Here is a 13,376-nt window from a genome sequence, read left to right on the forward strand (position 1 = left end):
GGTAGACTCCAGCACCAGACGGTGTCAGGTCCAGAGGATCAGTATCTCCAGCACCGGTAGACTCCAGCACCGGTAGACTCCAGCACCAGACGGTGTCAGGTCCAGAGGATCAGTATCTCCAGCACCGGTAGACTCCAGCACCGGTAGACTCCAGCACCAGACAGTGTCAGGTCCAGAGGATCAGTATTTCAGGCACCAGTAGACTCCAGCACCGGTAGACTCCAGCACCAGACGGTGTCAGGTCCAGAGGATCAGTATCTCCAGCACCAGTAGACTCCAGCACCAGTAGACTCCAGCACCAGACGGTGTCAGGTCCAGAGGATCAGTATCTCCAGCACCAGTAGACTCCAGGATGTCTCCCTGCTCTCTCCTCCTATCCGTGCTGTTGGCTGCAGCGCTGCAGTGTGAGCATGCCCAGTGCAGACGTGTACTGTGCTCCGACCGCTGCTGCTCCTTCGTAGAGGGCTTCCCCGTCAGACTGAAGGAGCTCCGCACCGCCTTCTCCACCATCAGAGACTACTACGTAAGTACTCTCTCTCTCTCTCTATATATATATATATATATATATATATATATATATATATATATATATATATATATATATATATATATACACATTTATATTAATATACTACTCTGTAAGTACTATACTATGTATATACTTTTATATTAACATACTACTATGAAAGTACTCTCTCTATATACATACATTTATATGAAAATACTACTATGCAAGTACTCTATATATATATATATACTGTATATATATATATATATTTACACGTTTATATTAATATACTACCATGTAAGTACTCTATATATACATTTATATTAATATACCACTATGTAAGTACTCTAATATACACATTTATTTGAATATACCACCATATAAGTACTATAGAAATATACATTTATATTAATATACTACCATCTAAGTACTCTCTCTCTCTCTCTCTCTCTCTATATATATATATATATATATATATATATATATAAACACATTTATATTAATTAGTAGTATGTAAGTACTCTATATATACATTTAAATTAATATACTACTATGTAATTACTCTATATATATACATTAATATACTACTATCTAAGTACTATATATATATTTAAATTAACATACTACTATGTAAGTACTCTACACAGTGATTTTGGAAAGTATTCAGACCCCTTGACTTTTTACACATTTTGTTATGTTATGGCCTTATTCTAAAGTATATAAAAATATATATTTTTTAATATATATATTTATTTCATTTAATCTTTATTTAACCTTTATGACACAACAAGGTCGAAACACCTGTATTCGGGGAGTTTCTCCCATTCTTCTCTGCAGATCTCTCAAGCTCTGTTGGATGGGGAGCTTCGCAGCACAGCTGTTTTCAGGTCTCTCCAGAGATGTTTGATCGGGTTCAAGTCCGGGCTCTGGCTGGGCCACTCAAAGTACATTCAAAGACTTGTCGCGAAGCCACTCCTGCATTGTTTTGGCTGTGTGCTTAGAGTCGTTGTCCTGTTGGAAGGTGAACCTTTGCCCCAATCTGAGGTCCTGAGTGCTCTGGAGCAGGTTTTCATCAAGGATCTCTCTATACTTTGCTCTGTTCATCCTTCCCTCAATCCTGACTAGTCTCCCAGTCCCTGCTGCTGAAAAACATCCTCATAGCATGATGCTGCCACCACCATGCTTCACCGTAGGGATGGTGCCAGGTTTCCTCCAGACGTGACGTTTGGACTTCAGGCCAAAGGGGCCAATCTTGGTTTCATCAGACCAGAGAATCTTGTTTCTCATGGTCTGAGAGTCTTTAGGTGCCTTTTGGCAAACTCCAAGCAGACTGTTATGTGCCTTTTACTTATGAGTGGCTGCCGTCTGGCCACTCTACCATAAAGGCATGATTGGTGGAGTGCTGCAGAGATGCTTGTCCTTCTGAAAGGTTCTCCCATCTCCACAGAGGAACTCTGGAGCTCTGTCAGAGTGACCATTGGATTCTTGGTCACCTCCCTGACCATTGCCCTTCTCCCCTGAGTGCTCTAGGAAGAGTCTTGGTGGTTCAAAACCTGTTTTTGCTTTGTCATTATGGGGTATTGTGAGGTCATTATGGGGTATTGTGATGTCATTATGGGGTATTATGTGTCGAATGATGAGGGAAAAAAATGATTTAATCAATTTTATAAATTTTAGAACAAGTCAAGGGTTCAATACTTACCGAAGGCTCTGTACATAACCCAAACCAAGCATATCATTGTATCAATTAGAACCACTTCTTGATCTAACCTTTATATACAACCCTTTAGTAAGCACCTTATTGTACCGTTTACACCCACTGCATGACTGGATATGATACAAAACAGACTTCACTAAACTGGGCTGTTTGTTGTCTGCAGGAGGCTAATGATGAGCTGGAGACACCTCTTCTCGACAAGGGGATTCTAGACCACATCAAGGTGAGTTCATACTGTCTCCTCTTCTCGACAAGGGGATTCTAGACCACATCAAGGTGAGTTCATACTGTCTCCTCTGATAGAGAGGGGATTCTAGACCACATCAAGGTGAGTTCATACTGTCTCATCTGATAGAGAGGGGATTCTAGACGACATCAAGGTTAGTTCAAACTGTCTCCTCTGCTAGACGAGGGGATTCTAGACCACATCAAGGTGAGTTTATACTGTCTCCTCTGATAGAGAGGGGATTCTAGACCACATCAAGGTGAGTTCATACTGTCTCCTCTTCTAGACGAGGGGATTCTAGACCACATCAAGGTGAATTCATACTGTCTCCTCTGATAGAGAGGGGATTCTAGACCACATCAAGGTGAGTTCATACCTGTCTCCTCTGATAGAGAGGGGATTCTAGACCACATCAAGGTGAGTTCATACTGTCTCCTCTGCTAGACGAGGGGATTCTAGACCACATCAAGGGGAGGTCATACTGACTCCTCTGATAGACGAGGGGATTCTAGACCACATCAAGGTGAATTCATACTGTCTCCTCTGCTAGACGAGGGGATTCTAGACCACATCAAGGTGAGTTCATACTGTCTCCTCTGCTAGACGAGGGGATTCTAGACCACATCAAAGTGAGTTCATACTGTCTCCTCTGATAGAGAGGGGATTCTAGACCACATCAAGGTGAGTTCATACTGTCTCCTCTGCTAGACAAGGGGATTCTAGACCACATCAAGTTGAGTTCATACTGTCTCCTCTGTGTGTTGAAGATTAACAACATCTATTTAAAAAATAAACCATTATCCCCCAAGAGTTTCTGGATAATTTCCTAATTTTAGGGTTAGTTATAATGTCCTCATCTTCAATTAGGGTTAAGGTTAGTTAGGGTTAGTTATAGTTATAATGTCCTCATCTTCAATTAGGGTTAAGATTAGTTAAGGTTAGTTATAATGTCCTCATCTTCAGTTAGGGTTAAGGTTAGTTAGGGTTAGTTATAGTTAACTCATCTTCAGTGTGTTTGCTCCTCTCTCCAGAAATACATAGCAAAGTTGTGATGTTGATGACCTTGTTTCCTCATCAGAGTCCGGTGGGGTGTCATACTATGGACAGCATCCTGAAGTTCTATCTCCACACGGTGCTGCCCAGCGCCATGAACAACAACAATGGAACACACAACTTTAAATCTCCCATCGACTCCATCGGAAACATCTTCCACGAGCTGAAGAAGAAGATTGTCCAATGTGTATGTAGCCTGGTCTGATATCCTGTTAAAGTAGTCTGGTCCTATATAGTCCTATATAGTCTGGTCCTATATAGTCCTATATAGTCTGGTCCTATATAGTCCTATATAGTCTGGTCCTATTTAGTCCTATATAGTCTGGTCCTATATAGTCCTATATAATCTGGTCCTATATAGTCCTATATAGTCTGGACCTATATAATTTGGTCCTATATAGTCCTATATAGTCTGGTCCTATATAGTCCTATATAGTCTGGTCTATATAGTCCTATATAGTCTGGTCCTATATAGTCCTATATAATCTAGTCCTATATAGTCTGGTCCTATATAGTCCTATATAGTCTGGTCCTATATAATCTGGTCCTATATAGTCTGGTCCTATATAATCTGGTCCTATATAGTCTGGTCCTATATAGTCCTATATAGTCTGGTCCTATATAGTCTAATATAGTCTGGTCCTATATAGTCCTATATAGTCTGGTCCTATATAGTCTGGTCCTATATAGTCCTATATAGTCTAGTCCTATATAGTCTGGTCCTATATAGTCCTATATAGTCTGGTCCTGTATAATCTGGTCCTATATAATCTGGTCCTATATAGTCTGGTCCTATATAGTCTGGTCCTATATAGTCCAATATAGTCTGGTCCTATATAGTCCTATATAGTCTGGTCCTATATAGTCCTATATAATCTGGTCCTATATAATCTGGTCCTATATAATCTGGTCCTATATAGTCTGGTCCTATATAGTCTGGTCCTATATAGTCCTATATAATCTGGTCCTATATAGTCTGGTCCTATATAGTCTGGTCCTATATAGTCCAATATAGTCTGGTCCTATATAGTCCTATATAGTCTGGTCCTATATAGTCCTATATAATCTGGTCCTATATAATCTGGTCCTATATAATCTGGTCCTATATAGTCTGGTCCTACATAGTCCAATATAGTCTGGTCCTATATAATCTGGTCCTATATAGTCCTATATAGTCTGGTCCTATATAGTCCTATATAATCTGGTCCTATATAATCTGGTCCTATATAATCTGGTCCTATATAGTCTGGTCCTATATAGTCCTATATAGTCTGGTCCTATATAAACTGCTCCTATTTATTCCATGGATGTGTGTCATATCATTAATGCTTCGTCATGTTCTGTGACATAGTTGTATACGTATCCCCCTCGCTGGAAACCTCAGAGTTAGGGACCAGCTGGCGGTCTAACCCTAAACATACAACTCTGACACGGTTACTTCCTAATTTACACAGCATCCAACAACCTTCTTACGCTAGAGAGAGAGTCTGTCTGTCTGTCTGTCTGTTTCCAGTGTACTACTGTAGCAGCCTGGAGCCTCCCAACAATATTGCAGCGTGGGGTGGCTGTCACAAGATCTGATCTCTTCCTCCCCCTTCCCCTCTTTCTCTCTCCACAGAGGAACTACTTCTCCTGTAAGAAACCGTTTGACATCAACAACTTAATCTCCTCATATAAAAAGGTCAGTCCCCAGCAGGCTCTGAGTGTGTGTGTGTGTGCACATGCATTTATGTGTGTGTATCTGTGCGTGTACATAAAATGTTCATCAAGTAGTTTGCGATGTCATGTGGTTTTGTAATAAATATACTCTCTGATTCAAACGTGTTGTTAATTTACAATAACTTTGCTTATCAGAGAACCAGATTTATCTGTTACTTTTTTGACATCATAAAGTTGAATAATTACATTTCTCAGCTTGTCATCAGTCCACGGGGCACCGTTTGACCTCAAGACCTCAGTCTTCTGATTTTATTTAGGAATGTTTTATGTATATATATATATATATAAAAACAGTATTTTCATTCCAGTACATACTAGCAACACGCATAACCACCAAACCAGACAGGCAAATTCAGGGCAGCTAAGACAACCCAAGCCAAGGACAAATCACCTTAAATACACAGTTTTATAAAGAGCTATAGCTGATTGGAACTCTTTACCAATCCATATCTCTCAGGCAAAAAGTAAATCCACCTTCAAGAAAAAAATTCAAGAACATCTAATGTGATAGACCATATGACTGGACAGGAAATAGAAAGAACATCTAATGTGATAGACCATATGACTGGACAGGAAATAGACAGAACATCTAATGTGATAGACCATATGACTGGACAGGAAATAGAAAGAACATCTAATGTGACAGACCATATGACTGGACAGGAAATAGAAAGAACATCTAATGTGATAGACCATATGACTGGACAGGAAATAAACAGAACATCTAATGTGATAGACCATATGACTGGACAGGAAATAGAAAGAACATCTAATGTGATAGACCATATGACTGGACAGGAAATAGAAAGAACATCTAATGTGACAGACCATATGACTGGACAGGAAATAGAAAGAACATCTAATGCGATAGACCATGTGTCTGGACAGGAAATAGAAAGCATCAACTGAATGTTAAATGTGTTTCCTGTCAGGTATTTTAATGATCTTTATTGTCTACTTGTGTGTGTGTGTGTGTGTGTGTGTGTGTTTAACTATACTGAACCAGAAGTCCCCAGAAGAATAGTAAAAGACCAGAAACTTGACCAACTGGGGACATGCTGTTGGTCCCCACAAGGTCAAATGCTATTTCTAAGGGGTTTAGGGTTAAGACTAGAATTCGTGTTAAGGTTAGAATTAGGTTTAGGGTTGGTTAGGAGCTAGGGTTAGTTTTAGGGTTAGGAACTAGGATTAGGTTTAGTGTTGGTTAGGAGCTAGGGTTAGTTTTAGGGTTAGGAACTAGGATTAGGTTTAGTGTTGGTTAGGAGCTAGGGTTAGTTTTAGGGTTAGGAACTAGGATTAGGTTCAGTGTTTGTTAGGTGCTAGGGTCAGTTTGAGTGTTAGGAACTAGGATTAGGTTTAGTGTTGGTTAGGAGCTAGGGTTAGTTATAGGGTTAAGAACTAGGATTAGGTTTAGTATTAAGGCTAGGTTTTTGGGTTAAAGTTAGGATTAGGGTAAGAGTATGGGTTAGGGGTTAGGGAAAATAGGATTTTGAATGGGACTGAATTCTGTATCCCCACAAGGTGTGGTTCCTGTAACCTGAGTGTGTGCTTCCTGTGTGTCTAGATGCAGGATAAGGGCTTTTATAAGGCAATGGGAGAGCTGGACCTGCTCTTCAACTACATCGAGGAGTACCTGGTCTCTCAGAGACGCAAACACTGACCCCTGACCCCTAACCACTGCCTCAGCCAACCAGGACACACTGACCCTGAGCATGGACCAACAAGAATGAGTAACCTCAAACCTCTAATAACCTCCAACCCCAAACCTATAAACTGCATGTTCAGTCCAGGAAGGAATCTGTGTCTGTGTCTTTGCGGAAGTGTTTTTTCTAACTTTCCATAGAAGTCTTTGCGTTAGTCTTTAATCCTACTCTTTAGTCGTTCTCGAAGACCGACTCTCTAAAGTCCTGAAGACCTTCTGAGGACCTAATAATTATAATATATACCATTGATCAGATGACTTTATCCTAATTCGTGTTCAGTACAGTACTGCCTTTATACATTTTGGTATGGATGGGCCCAGTGGGAAGTCAACCCGTGTTCATGACCTTATAAGCGCCATGCTCTACCAACTAAGCCAGGAACTTCTCTCTAAAGTCCTGAAACACATTTAGCTTCAGATTCATCATCGTGTTTATTATTCAGTCATGTTGACTAAAACTTTCTGCTGTAAAGTTTAATTTGTATTGCATCAATTTTCATGATTGACACTTTCTGGAAGTCCTTCTATAGTGGACATTGAACAAAAATATAAACGCAACGTGCAAGAATTTCAAAGATTTTACTGAGTTACAATTCATAGGGAAATCAGTGTAATAAATTCATTCGGCCCTAATCTATGGATTTCACATGACTGGGAATACAGATCTGTTGTGGCGTGGATCAGAAAACCAGTCAGTATCTGGTGTAACCACCATTTGCCTCAAGCACATCTCCTTTGCATAGATGTGATCAGGCTGTTGATTGTGGCCTGTGGAATGTTTCCCCACTTCTCTTCAATGGCTGTGCGAAGTTGCTGGGTAGGAATTGGACTGGAACTCGCCGTCGTACACGTGGAATCAGAGCATCCCAAACATCCTGAGTGACTATGCAGGCCATGGAAGAACTGGGCCATTTTCAGGAAATGTGTACAGATCCTTGAGACATGGGGCCGTGCATCATCATGCTGAACCGTGAGGGGAAGGTGGCGGATTAGTAGCATGACTATGGGCGTCAGGATCTCGTCACGGTATAAAATTGCCATTGATCTAAATGACAAAATTGCACATCCTTTTATTGTCCCCAGCACAAGGTGCACCTGTGTAATGATCATGCTGTTTAATCAGATTCTTGATATGCCACACCTGTCAGGTGGCTGAATTATCTTGGCCAAGGGGAAATGCTCACTAACAGGAATGTAAGCAATATTTGAGAGAAAGAAGCTTTCTGTGTGCACGGAACATTGATGGGATCTTTTATTTCAGCTCATGAAACATGGGACCAACACTTTACATGTTGGGTTTTATATTTTTGTTTAGTATAGTTTGGATATTAGCATAATGATGTGATGTTATTCTAACCACAATGTGATAAGGAATCACATACTGATGTGTAATAATGACCATTAACCACAATGTGGTAAGGAATCATATACTGATCTATAATAATGACTATTACGAATGACCATGTTTACAACATATTGCGACATTTAAAAATATATCCTATTTTTATTACCAATGTCAGTACTGATTTGAAATAAAGTAGAATTCTGCACCATAATGTATTAATGGGATCATGTTGAAAGCGTATTTTGTTTTGTAAAATAATCAATAACTCTTCATGGTCTGTTTTTGACTAATAATTAGCTCCCCTGACATTTTAAATAGTTGTGCCTAAATGTTTGTGAGGTAGAATGTATTTATTTTAAATCAGGTTTTAAGTGTTTTAGCTGTCAATGTTTTGATATTTATTTATGATTTTAACTGCAGTTTTAAAATAAATCTTCTACTTTGAAACCATTTTACCTCAGTGCTTTTGTTTACCTTTAAAATGTGAAGCCTTCAAAGTGGTGGGCCAGTTCTTCCACATGTTATTCCGAATGCTTCAGCGATGGGTTGTATGGTGGCACGTTTTGGGGAATATTCAGAGGTGGACACTTTCCGTGGGAATTAACGGGAATATATGCAAATGAATATTAATACCATTTAAATGTAGAGGCTTTTTGCATTGGATATATTTACCATATGGAGACAGAAACATTTACCTTATCATAAGTGGACATACAGTAATTGCAAATGATTAAATCCTTCCAATAGAAAAAAACCCAATTTAGTTACGAATTAAACATTAATTCAATGAGTTGACTCTTCACATGGGATGATTTCACTGAACAACAAAATAAAGGGAATATTGAGTGATCCCCAATGATCCATCACATCTCCCAAATACATTTTCAACATACATCTGTAAAATAGAAACTAAAGCTTTCGTTGTCTTCCTCTCAGGCTTCCATGTCTTCTCCCTGGACCTCCTCAATGTCCACCTCTTGAACATCAGACTCTGAGGCCTCATCTTCACTGTCACTTTCCAACCTTGTTGAGGATGGCTTGTTGTCAAGCTCAAAAAGACTCAAATTTGCCTGAATGGCCACCAATTTTTCCACCCTTGTATTGGTCAGCCTGTTGCGTGCTTTGGTGTGTGTGTGTGTGTGTTCCCAAACAAGGACCAGTTGCACTCTGAGGCGGCTGATGTTGGTGGGATATGGAGGATGATGGAGGCAACAGGGGAAACAGCCTCAGATCCACAAAGCTCCTTCCACTAGGTGGTTGATGAGATATGTTGGCACGACTGCTGTATTACATCTCCATCCCAAAGCCCTTGCTTGGAAGTGTACTTCGCCAGACTGCTAAGAACCTTGCCCTCATCCAGGCCAAGGTGGCGAGACACGGTAGTGATGACATCATAGGCCTTGTTGATCTCTGCACCAGACAGGATGCTCTTGCCAGCATACTTGGGGTCCAACATGTACGCTGCGGCGTGTCTGGGCTTCAGGCAGAAGTCTTCACGCTTTTTGATGTATTTCAGAACTGCAGTTTCCTCTGATTGGAGCAACAGTGAAGTGGGCAGGGCAGTACAGATTATTTCTCTTACATCTGCAAGCAGAGTCTGAACATCAGACAGGATGGCATTGTCTCCCTCAATCCGTGCAATGGCTACTGCTACAGGTTTCAGGAGTTTCAGACTGCTTACCACTCTCTCCCAAAATACATCATCCAGGAGGATCCTCTTGATGGGGCTGTCCATCTCTGCAGACTGTGATATGGCCATTTCTTGGAGAGACTCCTTCCCCTCCAGGAGACTGTCAAACATGACGACAACACCACCCCAACGGGTGTTGCTGGGCAGCTTCAATGTGATGCTCTTATTCTTCTCATTTTGCATGGTTTGCTGCTATAACTTAATGACCCTTCACAAACCTTACCATTTCATTGGCTCTCTTGGCATCCATTGTTTTCAGTATTTATACATTTGCAAAAAATTCTAAAAATGTGTTTTTGCTTGTCATTATGGAGTATTGTGTGTAGATTGATTGAGGAAATAAAATATGTAATTCATTTTAGAACAAATACCATTATAATGTCTCTGACCTGTTGGGGAATAATCAGAATTAGTTGGGTAACATAGATAAGATGTTTTACATTAATTATCTGCTTGTGAGTTACTTCTCATCAGAATGTCTATTTTTGTATAATACTGTGGGCCAGTTGCAGTTATCTGTTCTCTGTCATGGGGTAAGTTACTTGGGCCGCAGAGAGGGGAGGGGTCAAGCTTGTCTTCACATGTACACATTTCTTTTAAACCAATTATCTCTTGGCTCCACAATGTCTGTGTGCCAGTGACTGTGTCTCTGTGATCTTGTCCAGGAGGGGTGTATTTGATATATGCCTGTTCATGAGGATTTGTTTTATGGTCCTGAGAGCAAGATGAGAACATAGTTTAGGAGACAAAGCTGAACGATAATTTATAGCCAACGCTGTCTGGCTATGTGTGTCTTTGCTATAAAGGATCTCAGTTGCAATGTGTAAGGGACTCTCAGAGACTTCTTTGATAGACACTGAATTGATCTGAGAGTCACAGGGTTGTGATGGAGCTCATATAATTAAAGATGGACTTTGTGATAACTCTGACTTGTGTGTGGTTTGCTCTCATGATTTGGTAAATACAGGAAATTTCCACTACAGACCTCTGCTGCTGTTAAATACCATTATACTGTCTCTGACCTCTACTGCTGTTAAATACCATTATAATGTCTCTGACCTCTGCTGCTGTTAAATACCATTATACTGTCTCTGACCTCTGCTGCTGTTAAATACCATTATAATGTCTCTGACCTCTGCTGCTGCTTTTAAATACCATTATAATGTATCTGACCTCTACTGCTGCTGTTAAATACCATTATAATGTCTCTGACCTCTACTGCTGCTGTTAAATACCATTATAATGTCTCTGACCTCTACTGCTGCTGTTAAATACCATTATAATGTCTCTGACCTCTACTGCTGTTAAATACCATTATAATGTCTCTGACCTCTACTGCTGCTGTTAAATACCATTATAAAGTCTCTGACCTCTACTGCTGCTGTTAAATACCATTATAATGTCTCTGACCTCTGCTGCTGTTAAATACCATTATAATGTCTCTGACCTCTACTGCTGCTGTTAAATACCATTATAATGTCTCTGATCTCTGCTGCTGCTGTTAAATACCATTATAATGTCTCTGACCTCTACTGCTGTTAAATACCATTATAATGTCTCTGACCTCTACTGCTGCTGTTAAATACCATTATAATGTCTCTGACCTCTACTGCTGTTAAATACCATTATAATGTCTCTGACCTCTGCTGCTGCTGTTAAATACCATTATAATGTCTCTGACCTCTGCTGCTGCTGTTAAATACCATTATAATGTCTCTGACCTCTGCTGCTGCTGTTAAATACCATTATAATGTCTCTGACCTCTACTGCTGTTAAATACCATTATAATGTCTCTGACCTCTACTGCTGTTAAATACCATTATAATGTCTCTGACCTCTACTGCTGCTGTTAAATACCATTATAATGTCTCTGACCTCTGCTGCTGTTAAATACCATTATAATGTCTCTGACCTCTGCTGCTGTTAAATACCATTATAATGTCTCTGACCTCTGCTGCTGCTGTTAAATACCATTATAATGTCTCTGACCTCTGCTGCTGTTAAATACCATTATAATGTCTCTGACCTCTACTGCTGCTGTTAAATACCATTATAATGTCTCTGACCTCTGCTGCTGTTAAATACCATTATAATGTCTCTGACCTCTGCTGCTGTTAAATACCATTATAATGTCTCTGACCTCTACTGCTGTTAAATACCATTATAATGTCTCTGACCTCTGCTGCTGTTAAATATCATTATAATGTCTCTGACCTCTACTGCTGCTGTTAAATACCATTATAATGTCTCTGACCTCTGCTGCTGCTGTTAAATACCATTATAATGTCTCTGACCTCTACTGCTGCTGTTAAATACCATTATAATGTCTCTGTCCTCTGCTGCTGCTGTTAAATACCATTATAATGTCTCTGACCTCTACTGCTGCTGTTAAATACCATTATAATGACTCTGACCTCTACTGCTGTTAAATACCATTATAATGTCTGACCTCTGCTGCTTTTAAATACCATTATAATGTCTCTGACCTCTACTGCTGCTGTTAAATACCATTATAATGTCTCTGACCTCTACTGCTGTTAAATACCATTATAATGTCTCTGACCTCTGCTGCTGCTGTTAAATACCATTATAATGTCTCTGACCTCTGCTGCTGCTGTTAAATACCATTATAATGTCTCTGACCTCTACTGCTGCTGTTAAATACCATTATAATGTCTCTGACCTCTACTGCTGTTAAATACCATTATAATGTCTCTGACCTCTGCTGCTGTTAAATACCATTATAATGTCTCTGACCTCTACTGCTGTTAAATACCATTATAATGTCTCTGACCTCTACTGCTGCTGTTAAATACCATTATAATGTCTCTGACCTCTGCTGCTGTTAAATACCATTATAATGTCTCTGGCCTCTACTGCTGCTGTTAAATACCATTATAATGTCTCTGACCTCTACTGCTGCTGTTAAATACCATTATAATGTCTCTGACCTCTACTGCTGCTGTTAATTACCATTATAATGTCTCTGACCTCTACTGCTGCTGTTAAATACCATTATAATGTCTCTGACCTCTGCTGCTGTTAAATACCATTATAATGTCTCTGGCCTCTGCTGCTGCTGTTAAATACCATTATAATGTCTCTGACCTCTACTGCTGTTAAATACCATTATAATGTCTCTGACCTCTGCTGCTGCTGTTAAATACCATTATAATGTATCTGACCTCTACTGCTGCTGTTAAATACCATTATAATGTCTCTGACTCTACTGCTGTTACATACCATTATAATGTCTCTGACCTCTACTGCTGTTAAATACCATTATAATGTCTCTGACCTCTGCTGCTGCTGTTAAATACCATTATAATGTCTCTGACCTCTGCTGCTGTTAAATAACATTGTAATGTCTCTGACCTCTACTGCTGCTGTTAAATACAATTATAATGTCTCTGACC

At 39.8% G+C, this 13,376-nt stretch overlaps 1 protein-coding gene across 1 annotated transcript; it reads left to right on the forward strand.

The window, feature by feature from the left end:
* The first annotated feature begins 158 nt into the window (after positions 1–158).
* On the forward strand, positions 159–8,720 carry il10b (IL-10b protein precursor). Its single transcript, NM_001246350.1, is given in 5 exon segments — positions 159–523; positions 2,389–2,448; positions 3,530–3,691; positions 5,123–5,185; positions 6,788–8,720. Coding segments are annotated over 5 exon segments (552 nt in total). The 5' UTR covers positions 159–352; the 3' UTR covers positions 6,884–8,720.
* The last annotated feature ends 4,656 nt before the right edge of the window (positions 8,721–13,376 follow it).

Source organism: Oncorhynchus mykiss, chromosome 17 (genome assembly GCF_013265735.2).
Source record: "Oncorhynchus mykiss isolate Arlee chromosome 17, USDA_OmykA_1.1, whole genome shotgun sequence".
Lineage (NCBI taxonomy): Eukaryota > Metazoa > Chordata > Actinopteri > Salmoniformes > Salmonidae > Oncorhynchus > Oncorhynchus mykiss.